Below are 20,674 nucleotides of genomic sequence, written 5' to 3'. Positions count from 1 at the left end.
ATTTCTGCCGAAATTCGAGATGCGCAAAATCCCTGATTACAAGAAATTGTATTGAAAAATATGATACACTGTCCATGTGGTAATTATTGCAAGGTGGACGAAAAGTGTTCTAAAAAATGTCCTAAAGCTTTTTTAAACGAAACAAATATGGATAAGAATGGATACCCTAATTATCGCAGGACAGATACTGGGATTTCACATAGACAGGCTACTGGCGATGAAGTTGATAATAGATGGCTTGTACCATACTGCCCAATCTTATTAGAGAGATTTACCTAGTATTTTAACGTTTAGATAGTTACAAGTATTAGATCTATTAAATATTTGTATAAATATAAGAACAATCATACAATCAAGTTGGTGGTCATATATATATATGGGACGTTCCATCTATTAAATATTTGTATAAATATAATCACAAAGGTCATGATGTCGCTAATGTAATAATTGGCGAATCTAATGAAGACAGAGTAATTGATCACGATGAGATACGAAACTTTCTAGAAGGTCGATACGTCGGACCCGTTGAAGCATGTTACCGCATACTTAGTAAAATATTACGAGATTAAAGTCAGATTGCCACTCCATTTATCATATCAACAATTTATAAGTATTATTGGCAACGAAAATAATACTAGAGAATATTTAGATTGTTACTAAATTATTTAGTATTTATATACAGATATTCCAAGCTTTTTTGTTTATAAAAAGATAAAGATGATGGTTTAACAGTTACACGCTGGCAACACCGTAAGCAACAAATTAACTGTATTATTCGAATGTATTTAATCAGTCCAACTCAAATAGAACTATTTCATTTACGGCTATTGTTATTGCATGTAAAAGGAGCAACTAGTTTTGATCCTTTGAAAACTGTCAATGATATCGTACAACCGACATTTACAGCAGCATGTTTAGCTTTGGGTCATATAGAAGACGATAAAGAATGGGTTGGAGCTATGGAAGAAGCGACCGTGTGGATGATACCAGTGCAACTTCGTCGATTGTTTGTTCGTATTTTAATGCATTGTCAACCTGTTCATCCTGAAAAATTATGGGATAAATTCAAAGATGCAATGTCTGAGGATTTTTCGCAAACAAATGAATTGGCAAATGAATAGACTCTTTAAAAATGCATAATATAACATTTATATGTGTTGCTTGGACAGGCATTGCAGCCAATTTGTTAACTAATGTAAAAACTGTACATACGACATTTAAATTACCACTTAATATAACTGACTGTACTACATGTAATGTAAAACCTAACAGAAAAGATGGCAGACAAGTGAAAGATGTACAAATTATAATATGGGATGAAATATCAATGACATCCAAATTTGATTTTAAAGCAGTTAATCGTCTATTACAAGATTTATGTGATGTTAAAGAAATTTTTGGAGATAAAACCATAGTTGTATCAGTCGATTTTAGGAAAACGTTACCTGTCGTTTGTCATGATAGTAGTATAGAATTTATTGAAAATTCTTTCAAACATAGTTGTTTATGGAAATATTTTGTTCGAATGATATTAAATGAAAATCTTCACATATGTAATAATGATAATAGTTTTAAAAAATGGCTATTGAGTGTAGGCGATGGCAAATACTCTAATTTGTACGAGAAAGAAAATGACTTAATTAAAATTCCGATCGATATAATATCCAAAGAAGGTGACATTATTAAAGAAATTTTTGGGAATAAAATAACAATAAATGATAAAACATTAAATGATTAAGTAATTTTGGCTCCAAAAATTATGATGTAATTGATATTAATTATAAAATTCTAAATATAATAGAAGGATGCTGTTTTGAATATTTAAGTATTGATACAGCAGAAGATTATAATGGAAAAAACTTATGTTACCTACAGAATTTTTAAACTCATTTACTCCCAATGGACTTCCTCAACATAAGTTACAATTGAAAGTTGGTGCTATTGTAATTTTATTAAGAAATTTAAATATTATGGCAGGTATTTGTAACGGTACAAGATTAATTGTAAAGCGATTCTTAAAATATTCAATTCAAGCTGAAATTTAGTGGAAAAAATATTGGTAAATTAGTTATTATTCCACGAATAACATTATCACCATCTAAGGAAGAAGTACCTTTTAATATACGTCGAAAACAATTTCCAATTAGATTAGTCTTTGCAATGACAATCAATAAATCACAAGGACAATCATACAATCAAGTTGGTGTATCAAACGTAACAAAGCTCTGTCCAAAATTCCTTTTGAACTAAAAATTTTTTTAAATATGGAAAATTTAGCATTTTTTATGTACTTTCAATTAGTGAGGGGCGTTTTTTAAAATGTTGTTCCCAGACAGAGCTACGCGTTTACTAACCTTAAAAAATTACTACTTTACGAAATGATCAAGCTGTCAGAAATCACAGGGGCTCAGAAAAATTCTAAGCAATGACTATTTTCATGTATTTTGAGCTGCTGAACAAGAATCCGACGGTATTTTTTACCGATACCTCAAGCGTCCGTCCCTAACCTCAAAAAACACCCCCCAAAATTTGCTTTTTCACGCAGTTGAGAGGTTTATCCTGTGATAGACGGGAGGAAAATTTTTGACAGAGAGTATTTTTATGTGTTTTGTGTTGCTGAACACAAAACCGGCCGTCTTTTTTACCGATACCTCAAGCGCTCGTCCCTAACCTCAAAAAACCACCCAAAATGTCTGTTTTACGCGGTTAAGAAATTTACGTCTAGAGGAAAATTATTGACGAAGGCTATTTTTATGAATTTTAAGCCACTGAATTCGAACACGAAGCTTATTTCTTTTGGTTTCTATTAGTTAAGTACATTCCATTAAAACCAAATGCCTTTAAAACCTAAATAATAAGATGGACGTACCTTTACTTTATACCTGTTAAAAATATTTTTGGTCGTGTATACTGATTTATGGATTCAAAGAAATAAATAGATGAAATGGACTGATTCCTTTTGGAAAATGATTGAAATACCTGTCATTTTAGAAAATTTATTGATTTAATTATCTCGATTACGTCAATTCCATATGGCGTTCATAATGACCAAATATTACTAAACTTCATAGATAATCAGAACAAAGCCTGCGTTGTAATTGAATTTATTCTGAAAAGCCTTAGTTGGGATATTCTAAAAATTACCAAAATAAAAAAGAAATTTAGCTGTTTAGCTATAAAAGTATACTAAAAATAGTAGAGAACAGTAAAGAAGCATGGTTTACAAGATTTTACAGATTTCTACCCTTTTATATTTAATATTTTTTTTACGTGTTTCACATTTTGTGCAATCAAACATCTTTTCTAATTTTTTATTTTTCTGCAGTTTATGACATTTTTAAAGATTAAAATTTTTTTAATTTATCAAATTTAGAAATGTTATTAACTGCAAAACAATGTAAAAATATAATAATAAAAATAAATATAAAAAAAATGTAAAAAGTGTATGATTCTGTAAAAAACTGTAAAGCATAGTCTAAATACCCCTACTGAAAAAAATCAGATGACAATCAACTGATAATCAGCTGATAATCAGCTGATAATCATGCCAAAACGTCAGCTGATTATCTGGTGAATTCGGCTCAGTATTTTTAATAAAGCTGATAATTATAAATATGCGTTTATGTGAGATAAAATGTTGATGATAATCAGGTGATAATCAGGTGATAATCATTCAAAATTTGTAACCTTTTTTTAAATTGTTAAAAAATAAAAATTTTGGAGCTCACAGCTAGAGTTTTTGTGTTATCATCCTGACTAGTACTGGCCCTCATTATGTGAAATTATAAATTTTACTTATTTTAAACAACTTATAATAAATATATTAAAGGTTACAAATTTTGAATGATTATCACCTGATTATCATAAACATTTTATCTCACATAAACGCATATTTATAACTATCAGCTTTATTAAAAATACTGAGCCGAAATCACCTGATAATCAGCTGAGGTTTTGGCATGATTATCAGCTGATTATCAGTTGATTCTCATCTGATTTTTTTCAGTAGTGACAAACAATCTTTTATAGTGATTAGCTATTTTTATTAGAATTTTATAACAATTTATAGTGTACAACTTTATAACATTAAATAAACGTTTTATCAAATTAATAAAATCCAAAAAGTGTGGACATTCGATCGTTTATTTATAGTTTTTTCCAATATTTCTTAAACTTTCATTCCAGCGTTTCAAAGTGTGGTATTAAAAGTTTTTAAAATGTTTTTAGAACCGTTTCATGTTAGGGCTACATTAAAACATTCACTAAACATATTTATTATTTATTTTATCATTATTATTGCCAATAAGATATTATGTTTGCAGTATACTTAATACTATCAAAATTTGGTAATATTTTGATACTTACTAATGAGAATTTTTATTGTAAAAAATATCAAAATATTTAATTATATTTTAATTTTAAATATTATGACATATAGTAAAGTTAGTTTACTGTACTTAATTTTTTTTAAAAAGATAATTTCATAGCACCTGCACGTTCGGTCTCGCTTCGCTTGCGGTAACATATTTTTCTAATCAAAATTTTTATAATAAAAAATATAAAAATATTTCTAAATTATGTTACCTATTGTAGAAATTGCTTAACTATTATATTTAAAATATGTTTTGCATAAAACGCGTTTTATCAAACTATGATAATATTTTGCTACTTCGTTGCTATGTATGTTTATTTGGAAATATAAGTTACAAAACCTTCTTATCGAAACAACTTCATCTGCTGTCCAATGCAACCAACAAAGATTCTAAACTTTAAAAATTATTCTGAGTTTATAATTTTTTAATGATATTAATTGAGTTGTACTTGCTACCACTGTGTAAACGTTGCAGACGCTACTCTTGTCTTTGAAATATTTTCTGACGGTAAAGTTTTAGTAAAAATTGTATCACACGTTGTTTTACCTAGAATTCTTTTAAAATATTTAAATGAAAGTTTAGATTATTATTCTCATTTATTAAATTTTGATTTCAAGTATATTTAAAATAATATTATTTTGTATACTGTTGTAGTCCAGAATCTTTCTCTATAGTTTAGTTTTGTTTCAAATTCTAAAAAATTCATTAGCTGTTACTTTCCACATGGTATTTTTAATGACAGAAAAATTAGTTTGAAGCAGACACAATTAACTTTTAAGCTGATATAGCTTTTGTATACTTGACCATGATTAATTGAAGCATCCAAAATATTTATAATGTCTGAGTCTACTGCAAAGCATTTTTTTCCAACAGTTCATGTTGACAGATGTATTAATCCATTTAATATTAATGGACATAGAGGTAAAGGTCTTCGGAAAGTTTAAAACAAATTTTGGTTAGTGTTGGGTTTGGGGTGAAGTAATGACGACTGAGAGTTCGGTTAATGACACTTTATTATAATAACGTAGGCTGCGCAGCGTAGCGTCTGTTCTGATTGAAGGCTCGGAGTGTACTGGCTTGGGGAGGTGGCGTGGGAGGCCGCTTGGGTCTGAGAGATGAAGGGATGGGGGAGGGACGAGCGGCTGAGAGAGCCATCTGAGGGGTGTCGGAGGTAGCCGGTCGAGTTGCATGGGGGCGCCAAGATTCAAATCCAACATCCCGCCCGCCACGTTCCGTGAACGGAATAATTGCCGCCGCCGTGAGGGCTGGCCGCCCGCCGTGCGGGTTTAGCCGTCCGCCGTGAGGTGGTCAGCATCGAGGGGGACAGAGGTCGGGCGAGAAGATCGTGGCCAAAGGGCCCGCGTTGGGGGCGGGGCTGCGATGATGGTTCGGTTGCATCGCATCAGTGGTTGTCGGGTTCTTGGTCCGCGTCGGGTGTCTTCTGGTCTTCGTGATGAACGGGGAGCTGGATCAGCTTCGCCACGGGCCGGGTGTAAGGGCCATTGGCAGTGCGGACGGTAGCCACTCGGACGAGGCCGTCTTGTCCCGGGTGGATCGATGTGATTCTGCCGAGCGGCCACCTTCCGTTGGGCCTAGCGAGGGGAGGGTCGATGATGATGACCATGCCGACGATCCAGGCTCGCTGGATGGCGTATGAGTACGTGATCCTAAACCCGGCGTGTAGGCTGCGGCGGTGGGCCCAATCAATGGTCAGTTTTGCGAGGGGACTGCGCCCGCACAAGATGACTGGGTGCATCTCGTTTGCCGGCAGGAGCGAGTTGCAGAGTCAGCCTCCCATGCGAAGCAGTCCGGATTCGTCGAAGAACGGGGAGAGCGTTCTCAGCGCGCTATCCTTGCTGATTGGCCGCCCGAGCTGAAGCTGCCTGATCTCGGGCCCGTAGTCCTGTCGCTGGCTGAGTTTGGCACAGATATGGTCGCCTCATCTAGGTCGGTGGCGGTCACTGGGGAGAGGATGACCGGAGTCCGCGGATCGGTGCGGCTGCGTATGAGGTGTCGGCAGCGCGTCATGGCCCCCAGTAGCCTGTTGAGGTTCGAGAATTTGGAGGCTGGATGGTGATCGGCCTGAGTGATCTGAGCGGCGTTGCACTGTAGGTTGACTTGCTCGACAGGCGCCGGCGGGGTGCCGGGCAGTTGCTGCGTGGGCCAGCTAGCCTCCGCACGTTGAAGCCATTCCGGTCCTTCCCACCACAAGCTGAACTGGCTGAGGCCTTAGACGTCGGTGCCCCTGGTAGCGATGTCGGCGGGGTTCTCGCCCGTTGGGACGTAGCGCCAGCTGATCGTTGGTGCGAGCTCCTGGATGTGGGCAATGTAGTCGTCGACGAAGTTGTTTCCCGTCGGGCTGTCCGATCTCAGCCAATGCAGGACTACTTGCGAGTCTCCCCACATGTAGCAGTTCGACAGGGGGACGTTCAGGCTCGTGGCGACGTAGCGGAGCAGCTTGGCGGCCAGTAGGGCGGCTCTCAGCTCGAGGCGAGGTATGGTCATCCTGGTGGGAGATTTCTCGGCGGGGACCAGGCTTCGGACCGGTGAGAGTTTGCTCTTCGCCCACAGCAGGCTGACCGACGTGGTTTTGCTGCGGGGGTCGGTGGTCCTGCAGTACAGTGCGGTTGCCATTGCGCGGCGGGTCGCGTCGGCGAAGGCGTGCAGCTCCACTCGCCGCTGCTTGTCCGCGCCGATCCAGCGGGGGATGATCAGCTTGTCGACCATACGCATGCTCTCTTGGAACTCGAGTCAGCGGCGGGCCCAGGGTTAAGGCACGTTTTCATCCCGGTCGAGTTTGGCGCGCCAGAGGTCTTGGATGATCATCTTGGCGACGACCGTGACTGGCGCCAGCCATCCGGCCGGGTCGAAAACGCGGGCCAGCTCCGCAAGGATCGTCCTTTTCGTGAGGCGGTCGTTTCCAGCCGGGCGTGGAGGAATAAACCTGAAGCAGTTCTGAGTTGGGTCCCACGCCATTCCGAGTTCGTTGACGGGGCCGTCGGTGGAGAATTGGAGCCAGGTTGGCCGGAGTCGGTCCTCCGTAGCTATGCCTGCAAGCAGCTCTGGGGAGTTGGAGACCCATTTCTTCAGCGTCATCCCGCCGGCATTTAGGAGCTTGATAAGCTGGTCCCTGCGGCGGCACGCGGACTCGACGTCGTCAGCTCCGCTGAGGAAGTCGTCCACATAGAGTTCTCTTTCGACGGCGTCGACGGCTTCTAGCAGGAGTCTCGGGGTTGGGGCTCCAGAGGATTCGCTGCAAATGCACGTGCTCTTGCTGGACTTGGATCTGGCGGAACATCATCTTGACGTCCACGCAGAAAACGATCCGGTGGGTTCTCCAGCGAGTCACGACGACAGCGAGGTCGTTTTGTAGCTTGGGCCCCGCGTGCATGACGTCGTTGAGGCTGTACCCGCTGCTAGTTGGCCGTGACGCGTTGAATACGACGCGGAGTTTGTCCTCGGTGTCGCCCTTCTGCCAGATGCCGTGATGACAGATGTAGCAGACGGCCACCGTCAGGTCCTCGACCTCGGAGGGGGTGAGCCGTCGCATGTGACCCAACCGGATGTAGTCCTCCACGAACCTGACGTACTCCGCTCCCAGCTTTGGGTCGCGCTTCATGCGGCGATGCATCGTGGACAATGCGATGCGAGCTTGAGTCAAGCTCTCGCCCAGAAGTGAGGTTCCGCCCGCCTTGAGCGGAAGTGGGACGATGTATCGTCCGCTGGGGTCGCGCGAATGTCCGCGAGCGAACAGCTGCTCGTACTCAACGTCAAACTTTGACTTCCGATCGGTCTTGGGTACGTCTTCCATCGACCAAAAGCGCTGTAGAAGCTCGACGAGTCGATCGTGGCATGGCGGCTCCTCGGTGGCCCGATTCAGGGTGCAGGCTGTGGTTAGCGCCGGCGGGGTTTGATGGTTGGTTGTTGCGCCGGTGAGCGCCCACCCGAACACGGTTTGCTGGGCTAGGAGGCGTTCTCTGTTGATAGCGCCGGACAGAAGCACTCGCGCGTAGACGTTTGCGCCGAGTATCGCTTCTACTCATCGGGGGACATTGAACTTGGGGTCGGCGAGCTCGAGCCCCTGGATGAAGCTGATCTCGGCGGTGGGCACGGGCTGCGCAGGCGTGATGATGCCGATCCGCTGCAGTCCGTAGACCTCGAGTTTCAGCGAGCGATCGTGGGCGCGTCGTCCGCGGCGGGAAGGACTGAGGTCGTGGCCGCGACCAGTGATCGTCGAGGCTGCTTCGACGATGGCTGTGCCCTGTCGGGGGCAGCAGGACGTTTTTCGGCGCCCTCGTGGATCAGCGTGTGGTGCTGGCCGCTGCAAGTTCGGCAAGAAGACTGTGACGGGCAGTTTCGTGACGAGTGCCCGGCCCTGAGGCAGTTGAAGCATAGGCCGTTGAGCTGTCGTGGCGAGCCTGCGGATCACTCGGGAGGCTGCTGGGTTGCGCATGCCGTGTTCTTCGAGCGACTGCAGCATCAGATGTCGGCGTTGGAGAAAGCTCCTGAGTCGGTCGTAAGACGGGAAGAACTCAGGGGAGGACGGGTCGGCCGCGCCGATCTCAAGCTCCCAATCGCGCCGCGTGATGGGGTCCATGTTGAGGCTCGCGAAAGTCACGAACCAGTCATCCCAGTTCGTGCGTCCGAGCTTAGTGAGCTGTGATCGGTGCTTCTCCAGCTCGTCGGCGATTCGCTGGATGCCCGCGGCCGACTCCTCTTTGAGAGGCCGCATGCGCAGGATCGCTTTATAGTGGTCCTGCACCAGTACGCGACGTTGGTCATAACGGGACTCCAGTGCCGCTCAGGCTGGCGCAACACTAGAGCCGATGATAGGGTAGCTGTCCAGGGCGGCCTTAGCTTCGCCTTGGACGGCGGCTTTAAGGTGGAACAGGCGCTGAACGTCGTCGAGGCCCGGGTCATTGTGAACCAGGGCTCGGAACAAGTCCCTAAATTCCTCCCGATCTTCGCGCCGCCTGCTGAACTTTGGCACGTCGATCTTCGCTGCTCGGCTGGGGGTTCGGCAGCAGTGAGTTGGTCCGTTGGCAGGCGAGGGGGCGGCGCCGGCCTCCGCGGGAGGGGGCGTCAGCACGTCGAACAGTCTGCCTCTCGCTGCGACGTAGACTCTCTGTACCTCCGTGAACTCGTCCTCCAGGAAGTACTCCGTATCTTGGACCTCTGGCTCTCGCAGCAGCTCGACGTGGGTGTCGAGGAAGGAGCCCCAGTAGCCCTCGAGCATTCGAAGGTTGCTGTCGGCCTGCCTCTCGTCCAGTCGGCCGTGGGGCGCGCCAGGATCTCCTCCGCCAGTCGCTTGGTGACTTTGCCGAGGGCCCACTGAGCGTGGAGCTGCGTAATGCCTGAAATTATTGAAGTTTGGAGTTAGCCGACGGGTCGCGTGAGCGACGCCCTGTGACCGAGTGTGCGACGCATCCGATGTGGCTGCGCGCCGTTCCGTGGCGTCAGTTGGCCAACCGTGTGTTGCTTCAGCGCCAAGGTGGCTTCGCAAAGTTCCGTGGCGTCAAAATGGCCGACCGTGTATTGCTTCAGCGCCTAGGTGGCTTCGCAAAGTTCCACAGTCCTGATGTAGTGGGCCCGCCGCCTCGCTGCCACTCAGCGTGGGGACGCTATCATGGCGTTACCGGCGGTCGGTAAATCAGTCTCCCGCGCGTGGCGTGGGGATGCTATCATGGCCGCGCCGAGCTCGGCGGACCGGTCCCCCCGCGCGTGGCGTGGGGCCGCCGCCTTGGCGACGCCAGCGGCCGGCGGGACGCTCCTTCGGCGCGTGGCGTGGGAGCGCCGCCATGGCCACGCCGAGCTTGACGGACCGGTCCCCCGCGCGTGGCGTTGGGACGCCGCCATGTCAGCGCCAGCGGCTGGCGAGACTATCCTTACGCGCGTGGCGTGGGCACGCCGCCATGGCGACGCTAGCGGCCGGCAAGACGCTCCTCACGCGCGTGGCGTAGGAGCGGTCCCAAGGCTTCGCCGTAACCGGTAGGTCGGTCTCTCACGCGTGGCGAGGAGATTGCGTTGCTGTTGGCGTCACGCGGGCGCAGTTTGGCGACCCCGCGTGGGCACAGCATTGACAGTTATAATTGTTAGTTTGCTTACTAAAAGTAAGTTATCTTCTTTACCTCCAAATGATCCATTGATAGTTTCTATTTTGACAATAGCACCTGAATGCTGGATATTACGCGATATTGAATCAGAGTTTAATGAAGAATGTCCATAATTTCCTATCAGCTTTAGTAAATTCGCCGAACTACGTCCAAAATGGTGTGTTTTGGCTAGTGAAAGAGGCATGCATAGTGTGTGTATGTGTAATACACCAAAATTTCAAGGCCATGCTTGAAGCATCCAAATTGATGATTCTTACGAAGGGATCTGGTGATCCAATAAATGGTTATATCGATTGCTTTTAGTTCATCTTATGTAGAAATCAGAATCCTGCTTGTTTTTTAGGAAGTTGTCAAAAATGTAGTAATTTTTTAAGATTTGAAGAACATGTATCTGCCAGTCAACAAATAAATGTACTTTAAAAAGAGAATGTCTTTCGGTGGATGATTTTTCGTCTGACTTGTCTTTGAGTTTAAAAAAAACTTATACCACATCATTTCATCGCAAAAAATCAATCTAAATATATAAAAGATCAGAAGAACAATTTACAAGAGAACGAAGGGCTTCTGGAGATGGATTATTCTGAAAATTTTGCTTACGTCGTTCAGGATGATGCTCAGCAATTTCATTTTAACAATGATCAGTGTACAATAAATGTTGCAGTACTATATTATAGAGAAGATAATGAAACAAGGCATTGTAGTTTTATAGCACTTTCTGAATGTACTACTCATGATACGACCGCAGTTTATATTTTACAAGAAAAGATTATTTCTGAAATAAAGAAAAGATTCCCAAAAATGAATGAGATTATATACGTCACAGATGGTGCAAAGCAGCACTATAAAAATAGATATCAAATGATGAACTTGGTTAATCATGAGTTAGATTTCCAAGAATGGCGGATTGGTATTTCCATGCGACTGCTCATATACCGTCTGTTACAAAAATTTCAGAAGGACATGCATTTTTAGTTTCTGCCGACAAAAAAATTAGATGTGTTTAGATACTATAATGCACCAAGTCCATTAACAATAGTACAATATTAATAATTGAATTTAAAATATATTCAACAATATAATACAAATATACAAAAATAAAAGTAATAATTAAAAAACTTTAAAAAATTAAAAAAAAAGAAAGTAACGCGGGCTTTGTAATAAAGACAGTCTTAACCCTGTAAAACGCAGAGAGCTTTCATAGGAATCAATAAAAAAAATTGAAGAGTATAAACCATATGATCAGTAATCAGTTACATTACTTAAGTGCACTGAAGTAAAAGTAAAAAAATAAAATTTAGTTTCGTGATCAAATTTAGTGGACCAAAATTCATAAAAATCGTCAACGATTTTCCTCTAGACGTAAATTTCTTAACCACGTAAAACAGCCATTTTGGGTGGTTTTTTGAGGTTAGGGACGAGCGCTTGAGGTATCGGTAAAAAATACCGTCGGATTCTTGTTTAGCAGCTCAAAATACATGAAAATAGTCGTTGCTTAGAATTTTTCTGAGCCCCTATGATTTCTGACAGCTTGATCATTTCGTAAAGTAGTAAATTTTTAAGGTTAGGGAACGCCTAGCTCCGTCTGGGAACAAAATTTTAAAAAACGCCCCTCACTAATTGAATGTACATAAAAAATGCTAACTTTTCCATATTTAAAAAAATGTTTAGATCAAAAGTTACGTTTGACGTGGAACGTCCTATATATATATATATATATATATATATATATATATATATATATATATATATATATATTATATATATATATATATTATATATATATATATATATTATATATTATATATATATATATATATATATATATTATATATATATATATATATATATATATATATATATATATATATATATATATATATATATATATATATATTATATATATATATATATTATATATATATATTATATATATATATATTATATATATATATATATTATATATATATATATATATATATATATATATAAGTTGAGGTTTTAAGCACTTTTTGCATTTTTCGCCTATTTTCAATGATTTTTAGCTCATAAGGGATGCATTTTTAAGTAAAACTGTCCAGATCCTTTTTTTTGTCAAATTTTTCAATCAAAATACTTTTAAAGCCCAATATGTATGTTAAGGCTAGCATATTTGCATTTTAAACCTTAAAATATGAAAATCTGAATGTTTGGTCCGGACTCCGAAAACCTCAATACAGTAAAAAGAGACCTTTGTATAGTAAATAAGTAGCTGTAAAGTTTTAGAATAGGTCTGACCTTCTACCAGAAGGTACGTAAAAAACAAACATGATATAATGGCTAATAAGTGGTTTTACATTCTAATTAGACACTTATAACCTAGAACATTTCATGACTGCCGATACCAACATGTGTTTGTATCGGTAGACATGAAATTCACTTTGGTTATAAGTTTCAAATTATAACCTAGTAAATTTTATTTTAATAAAGTTGTTTGCACAGTTTTCCGTACATATTTTCACATAAAATTTGATTGTCTTTTTGTGATTTCTAGAAAATTCATAAAGCAAACAATAATTTTACTGTTCCGGATAGAATCGCGCGAAGTAGATCGAAGATACCGAGAGCGGTGAATTAAAGTAGCAGGCGTTCCTCCGCGGCTGAGTCGGCATTGCATGGATCGGCAGTGCGATCCATGGCTGTCAGGCTATCTAGTTGGGGGTGGTCTGACCACCCTCAGACTGTCACCGACCTCACCAGGAGCTTGCTCCGCGTTACTGAAGGTCACCTCTGCGCGGGAGACCGACGGGTCGACCCGTGGCTGCAGGCCACGCTGACAAAGCCGTGGGAGGCGCCTTGGGTACGCACACGCGTACATTTAAAAGTAAATGCCATAATTAGTATAGTGCGAGTTCACGCGCTCGGTCATCTTCGGGCTCCTTCGGCGCTCGCCGGCAAGCGCACGTTCGGCGTTGCGATTTAGCGATAAGCGCGCGATCGAGCGAGAGAATGATCGACATGAGCCAGTCATTTCGTGCCCCTTGACCGAGATCCATTGTCGCGACTAATAAGCATTCGACGTTGTAACCTTCCGTTGATTCAATATAATCATTTTAAACCATTTACTCTATTGTACTCATTTATTGCACAAAACCTCGCCTTTTTCCAGAAGATTTACATAGTTATTATTATGTAGATAATAACATAAAAACTATGGTTTTAAGTTTTCAAATTGCAATTTTGGAAAAAATTAAAACTTTTGGTATTTTAAACCATAGTTTTGGTGTTCCCGGTTGAAAATAATTAGGTGAATTTAGTATATGATATTGTTATATAATTTTATTACATGTTTTTATTATATGATTTTTCATTCCCAAATATTGATGTAATAAAATCATGTACAAAAATTATATAATTTGTAACACAGCGAAATTTCGCAGTGCAACAACCGTGTTCGGCGTGGTCGGGGTAAACCATCTCAAGGCTTTATGAATGAGAGAGAGAGTGCATGTCATTTATTGCGCTGTTTATTTTTTCGAGTAAACAGCGAGAGAGGAGTAGTGGCTGCGACGGACAAATAGGACAAAGTACGTCACCGATTTGCGAATAAGAAACGCGGGGAGACGACGAGCAACTTTGGCGCAGCAGCAGCAACCATTTACCTCGACCGTAAGACAGCCGATGCAGGTGACAGAACCCTCCGTGGGGTCTGCTTACGTAAGAGTCTGATGTAGCAGAACCAGCGTAAAAGCAGCTTAGCCGCACGAACGTCAGGAGCAAAAATTACAGCGTCTCGATTTCGTAGTAACAGATGCCACCCAAGTCAAGGGCGCTGACGACGGGGCACTGGGAATCTTTACAGGTTCCACGGCCGAGAGCAATTTTGGTTGTGTGTGAGTAAAAGGCTGCCTGTATGTTGCGAGAGTTTGAATTTTGCGGTTTGAAGTTTATACAGTCGATACCATTGCATGAGAGAAATAACATTATATCTGCAACATTTAATACTCTGACTTGTGTTATATGGTTTGAAAAAGACAAACCTGATATAGAACATATATGTACAGTTTAGACAAAAATTAAAATTTTCATCTTCGATTTCAAAGAGAACCACCCATATATATAATTTTTTAAATTATAAATATAAATAATGAATTAACAAAATTATATGCTGGTTAACAAAACCAACGAAGAAATATTTCAATATTTTACTGTATAATTTAAGAAACATTTTTTATATAATCTTTATTATTCTTATAAACATATTTATACTGTTACGAGTGCAACGAAAATGTGACGGACCCCGGGCTTGAACCGAGATCCTCTGGCTTGCAAGGCAGACGTTCTGTCATCGCGCCACGGTTGCCACCGCATTGCACTCTTTTACTCGTCTTCTTATAGTTATTAGAAGCCCGTGACGTGTGCACACACGTGACAATACAAACAAATATAATTTATACACGTTTATTCTTTGATAACATGCTTCACAACAAAATATGTTAACCGTGAGCGAAGCGAACGTTTTTTGCTCAAATATGTACATACTTATTGAAGTAGTTACAAAAAGATACATTTTATTTTTTATAAGCATCAGTCATGATAAAATTTGTTTTGAAAATTAAATTCTTATGTCATGTTTTCTATGGATTAGAGCTACAGGAGATACAACAGCTCTGATGACAATATATATTTTTTTTAATTTTTAGTGATCTTTGTTAACACTTTAAAAATATTTTCAAACTCTCATATTTATTTCATAAAGTATGAATAAAGTATTAAAAATTCACGAATTAAATACATCATTACTTGTTAAAATTAACGGATCACACCTTAAAACTAAAATTTTAAATGTTTTATCGATAAAGTACAAGATAACGGGGCGGCAAGTAAGCATTAAAATATTAATTTTGAAAAGTACAACTATCTTATTTTTTTATAAACTAGTCAGCAGATTCTAGCTTACCTGCACTGCCAAAAATTATTTCTTGCTTCAAGAAGAACTAAATTAACTATAGCTACAAGAAGAAAACCCGCTTTATGTTACATTTATATTTAGTTTTTTAACTAAATTCATAATTCTTTGTACCATCCCTATGTACATGTTTGCCTCTATAGGATGCCTCTCTTAGGTATATGTATATGGTTAATAAATAGATAAATAAATAAAAATCAAAACTAAAGCGGGGGTTGACGAGCAAAGCAAGTAAAGAAGTATCCCCCTAGTATATGTATATAAATTTAATTTATATAATAACATACTTAGCCAATGCCAAAGAACAAATGGGATTCTAGAATGTCGTAGCTTCGAGAAGAACGTCCGCGGCCGAAACCTTTGTGAATTCTTTATTAGGAGGATAATCTCACTTCTACTGGGTTGGGAAACTGATAAACGTTGGTTCTGTCCTGTCAGGATGTCGAATTCGTAGTAACAGTTGATTGTTTATACCTACATCACTTTAGGGGTGAAATAAATCATCCAAAACCAATGATCCTAAGCCTCGCATAGGCCACTTGAGGTAGTGCTTGCGGTAGAGTAAAATGCAAAAATTGTTCGTATTTTACTTAAATGTAATTTAAATTAAATATAAACCTATGTAATGTATACTTTACTGTGACAATAATTATTTATGTACCGATTGTTATTCTTATATTAATTGTACGTAAAAAATTCTATTGTTGTCTATTACTATGTAGTAGCTTTTAGTCATTGCTTAAACCTAATATTTAATTTTCTTAAATTCGTAGTTTTGACCTTCATGATAGTGCAGTATATTCAGCATAAAACTAGTACTTCGAAATAATAGTTTTGTTAATAGATTAAAAGATAATTTGAATTCAAGAAGATCGCTATTTTGAAGTACTATACCAAAATCTCGAACGTAATCACTTCAACTAGTAATGCATAACAGTTATTTATTAAGATGAGTAAGTATGTTTGTACAATAATTATAGTGTATGTCATTCCAAGAAAAAAAAAGTTATTACGGATAAGTGTGAAAGTCGTTACACGAATAAAGCCAGGGTGGCAATCACATTGTCCAGATTGTCTTCTTTCTGTCCATAATGTACAACATATTATTTATGTAATTTGCGCGGAAATTATTCCTTTATATGCATGTAATTTCGAGTTAAATTATTATTTTTCTGTACTTTTATGCACATTGTCCTGCATCCTACTCACGTCAATTTTTTAGTAAATCAATACCGCGGGTCGACAACAGTTTGGTGAATTACTTTTTACAACCCAGATTCCGAGGAAGTTCATTGAAAATAGTGAATTTTTTAATCTTAATGGTTCTCTGTCTCACAGTGGTTTCGAAAACGGACTTGAAAAAAGTTGGAAAAATAGTGGAAGAGAAGACGAAGACAACAACGACGACGATGACGAAGAGGAAATCGATGATTTTCAAAACAGTAAAAGTGATTCTTTGTTAATGATGGATACAATTGTAGCAAAAAAAAGCAAAACGGCGTCAGCAAGCAATAAAAGTTCTCGAATATCTACTCCTATAACTAAACGTTGGAATGAATTACGGTTGAAATGACATAATAATAATGATGCAAATAATTAAAAAACAATATTTTGATTATATTTCTCTTTTATTGCGCGCCGAGAGTTTGGGTCCTACGTAGGGCTATAAACCTATCGCCCCGCCGCCGACGCGGTGGCCGACCCGACGACGACGCTGTCGAAGTCCGAAGGGCCTAGGGTAGGGATAATCCTTAACAGATTTCGAAAACTCTGACATCTTCTACAACATGCGCTGGACAGTCAGTCGAGCGACAGCCTTTGCAAAAGTAACTGCGTTTACTTGGTTGTCGTCTCTAGTTTCCCTAATTGTATTCACTTGAGTTATAATTAATAAATATTCTATCTTTATTTTTCTACTAAACCGCATTGCATTTATTTTGCTTAAAGCTTAAGCAGATAAATTCAATAAAGTGACTAAAGCATTTAAACAAATTCTAAATAAACATTAAAACCTGTTGTTGCGCCTGCTGCTGTTGCTCCATTTTCGTCCTTTAAGGCTGAAACGGTAACGACTCTTCTCGGTTCGTAGCGCATATGAAATTTTAAATTTTAGAGAAGAGCAGTAATCATTTAACGTCGGATCAACGTCCGAATTTTGACAACAGATCATAAATAGGAAAGTAATTATATATAGTAGTGTATTATTTTTATTATCATATAAAACAGATCCGGGATACCAGGTCGTGGAAATTCATTTCAATAATAAAAGTTTTTATAACAAGATAAATATATTCAAATTATAAATAACGATAAGAATATTGCATTAATTGTTGCATATATTCTGTGTCACAAAATAAATGAATAAATCCGCTTTGATTTTTACAAATAAGATTTTAAGTAGATACGCTTGAATTTGCGTTATCTGCTTTAGTTCGAAATTTTTATTAGTATTTGACAAGTCTATGAATTTCTGACAAGTGTAGGATTGATACGCTTTAAGATACGATATCGTGCCCTCAAAATTTTATAAGTATAGAAACGATACGAAATAATTCTAAGTCGTTTATCTTCTCAAGGCCTGAGTTGCTCTTGAGAAGAGACTAGTCGTTTAAGTTACGCTGGAGCTAGTGAGCTAGTACGGGTCCTTTTATAGGCCACGGAGAGAGCGGGAATCGAGCCGCCGGAATAACTACCACATTCATACTTGCACACACTTATTCACACCTATATACAAAAATCATTTACACACTTATAATATGATGCGCATGCCGCACCGCCGCTCGCTCTCTACTCCTACTCTCATTATAATTACGCCGCTGCGCTCGCCGCTCGGTCTATTTAGATATAGGAACGTGTTGCGCGCTCTCCCCGCTTTCTTGCTGCTTGTTGCTGTTGCCGCTGGCTGGATCGTGGCGCTGCTGTTGTACTGCTGCTTTGAGCTAAGCTGTCAGCTGTTGCGCGTAGCTTCGTATTTGGAGTGGGGGAGCATAAGATGCTCTTGTATAATCTAAAATATTGTTTCATATAATTTAGTATTTAATATTTATACATTTTTTGCGGAGCTTGTACGGAGTGTTACATAGTCCCCTGGTGAGAGTTGGAGAAAAATTGTTCGAAAAACGAAAAACTTTCACTTCACACCCGGAGAAAAAATGATTAAAAGTATATTCATGAGTTTAAACCAAAAAAAAAGTGCTGTTTAAAATGCATGCACTCAGAGCTGCATATACCTGTTGCGGTGACCTTGGCACTTACTCTCCTCTTCAGCCTCGCCTCCTCCTTACCCACTGCCTTCCAGGTGTCCTCAAAGTCAAGCCTGACCTGCCGCTACGAGACGCTGTTGCCGTACCCGTAGGTAGCGTATGGGTTTAGCTTTTGCGCTGGCTTGCGTAGAAGAGCTTCCATGACCTCGCTCTTTCCGTTCACCAAGGTTATTTTTTCGGTGTTAGAGGTAACGAGAGCTGGCGTGTCGAACAAAATACGCAGCTTCGCTTCAACCCGGCGAGCCCTCTTCTCTGCAGCCCGTGGGCTCCTTTGTTTCGAGCGTTGTCGCTGGTATTCGGCCAAGTTGATCTTGACTGCTTGGATGCTGGTGATGCAGGGTTTTGTTGGAGCTGATGTGGATGATGGCGTGGGAGGAAGCGTGAGGCTTTCCTGCGAGAGTGTAGGCGCAGGAGCCGGTGATACGCTTATTGCGTGCGTTGCAGGTGTTTCACCTGATCGAGGAGGCGGCGGAGGTGTGGAGTCATACTGCACGGCGCGGCCGAATGGCATTCGCACACCGCGCGACTTCCACGTGTGCGCTAGGCTTGCTCGCTCCTGCGACGACCTTGGTGTGATAACGCGATCTCCGGGATGGCTCGTCTCCTGTCCTAACGGGACAGTCTGAACCAAAACGTGCGTGGGTAAACCACGGACTTACGTGTAAGTTGCGCTGAGCGCTTAATCGTGCGGTCCATGGCTAGATTTTTTCTGGATGCATGGTTTAGATGATATTAATATATCCGAGCCAACCGGTGTGTTTCTCATTAGTAAATGTACGAAAAAATCTACCGAGCTCCTTATTAACTCGCTCAACGATGTTACTTTGTGGATGTCGGATAGGTGAAAAAACTAAATCAATATTTTGTTCTCTCAATTTCTCGATCCACGTATTTGCAGTGAACTGTGAGCCGTGATCACATGAAATACGCTTCGGTTTTCCGTATAACAAAACATAATCATTAAAAATTTTCTTTATCGCTGTAGTACAGGTTTGTCTACGAATCGGATATAAAACAACGAATTTAAAAACGCGTCTATAGTTATAAGTATATATTTCATACCGCCGCGCCCTGTCGGTAACGGACCATAGAATTCGATGGATAACAAATCATGTGGCGCTTTTGGAATTATCGACTCCATTGGCGCTGTACATGGTCGTGTGGAAATTGTACTTGTCTGACATGAGTCACAGAATGAAATAAGCTTTTGAGCTTTATGTCTCAAATTTTTAATATAGAAATCTTCTTGTAACATACGAATGACTTTTTTCGCGCCTACATGGCCATAAGTGTTTCAAGAGTAAGTATTTTAATAATTTCTTTTGGAACCATAATTTTGTATTGATTCGCTTGATTCTTTTTATAAATCATATCATTTTCTATTAAATAAGTAGCATGATTGATCTGATTCTTTTTATCTTAATTTTTTGTAAATAATTGATTTAAATATTCGTCATCGTGTTGTAACTTTGCCGAATGTTTAAATTTAAACATTAAATTTTTCGTGAATTTATATCTTTTAAAGGTTGCAATAATAATCTCTCCCGGTTTCTGTAGTTTTTCTGAATTAAAGTTAGGATGTCGACTTAACATATCGGCTACAACGTTTTCTTTACCCGGAACGTGATCAATCACTAAATTATAGTCTTGTGTGCCCAAAATCCACCGACAGATTCGATTGCCAACAAATTTGCATTTGAATAGGAATATTAGAGCTTTGTGATCCGTTTTTATGTAAACTTTTGCGCCTCCTAGATAGGTACTTAATTTCTGCAAACTCCATACAACCGCGAGAAGTTCTTTCTCAGTAGTAAAGTATGTTTTTTCTGCTGCTTTGAGCGTTCGACTGATATAAATAATAGCCCGCGTTCATCACCGTTATCGTCAATTTGCTATAATGCACCGGCAATTCCAAAGTCCGACGCGTCACAACGAAGGATATAAGGTTTGGAAGGGTCGGGATATGCTAGACAAACGTCT

The 20,674-nt window shown here is 40.4% G+C and overlaps 3 protein-coding genes across 6 annotated transcripts in view; 1 reads left to right on the top strand and 2 right to left on the bottom strand.

The window, feature by feature from the left end:
- LOC116416484 (SKI family transcriptional corepressor 1 homolog-B) overlaps positions 1-20,674 on the top strand; it is a 767,432-nt gene that overhangs the window by 201,753 nt on the left and 545,005 nt on the right. The window contains exon 2 of one of the 4 annotated variants that reach the window (XM_032601564.1): positions 16,205-16,384. The exons of 2 other annotated variants lie outside the window; for them this stretch is intronic. The gene's annotated coding sequence lies outside the window, so the exon portion shown is untranslated. Of the gene's footprint in view, positions 1-16,202; positions 16,385-20,674 lie in introns of those variants that run through there. One more of the 4 variants, XM_032601565.1, reaches the window with a different exon arrangement.
- LOC103317204 lies at positions 6,603-7,106 on the bottom strand. Its single transcript, XM_008214334.1, has one exon. The coding sequence runs from the start codon at positions 7,104-7,106 to the stop codon at positions 6,603-6,605; it is 504 nt and encodes a 167-aa protein (XP_008212556.1).
- Positions 7,531-8,184, bottom strand: LOC103317205. The gene has a single exon (XM_008214344.1). It carries the CDS (start codon positions 8,182-8,184, stop codon positions 7,531-7,533), a length of 654 nt encoding a protein of 217 aa, XP_008212566.1.

Source organism: Nasonia vitripennis, assembly GCF_009193385.2.
Source record: "Nasonia vitripennis strain AsymCx chromosome 2 unlocalized genomic scaffold, Nvit_psr_1.1 chr2_random0007, whole genome shotgun sequence".
NCBI lineage: Eukaryota > Metazoa > Arthropoda > Insecta > Hymenoptera > Pteromalidae > Nasonia > Nasonia vitripennis.
The sequence above is the reverse complement of the archived record's forward strand: the minus strand, read 5'-3'. Positions and strand labels throughout refer to the sequence as shown.

Coding starts and splice junctions, on each gene's coding strand:
- LOC103317204 (XM_008214334.1), bottom strand. CDS start 7,106: ATGCGTATGGTCGACAAGCTGATCATCCCCCGCTGGATCGGCGCGGAC.
- LOC103317205 (XM_008214344.1), bottom strand. CDS start 8,184: ATGGAAGACGTACCCAAGACCGATCGGAAGTCAAAGTTTGACGTTGAG.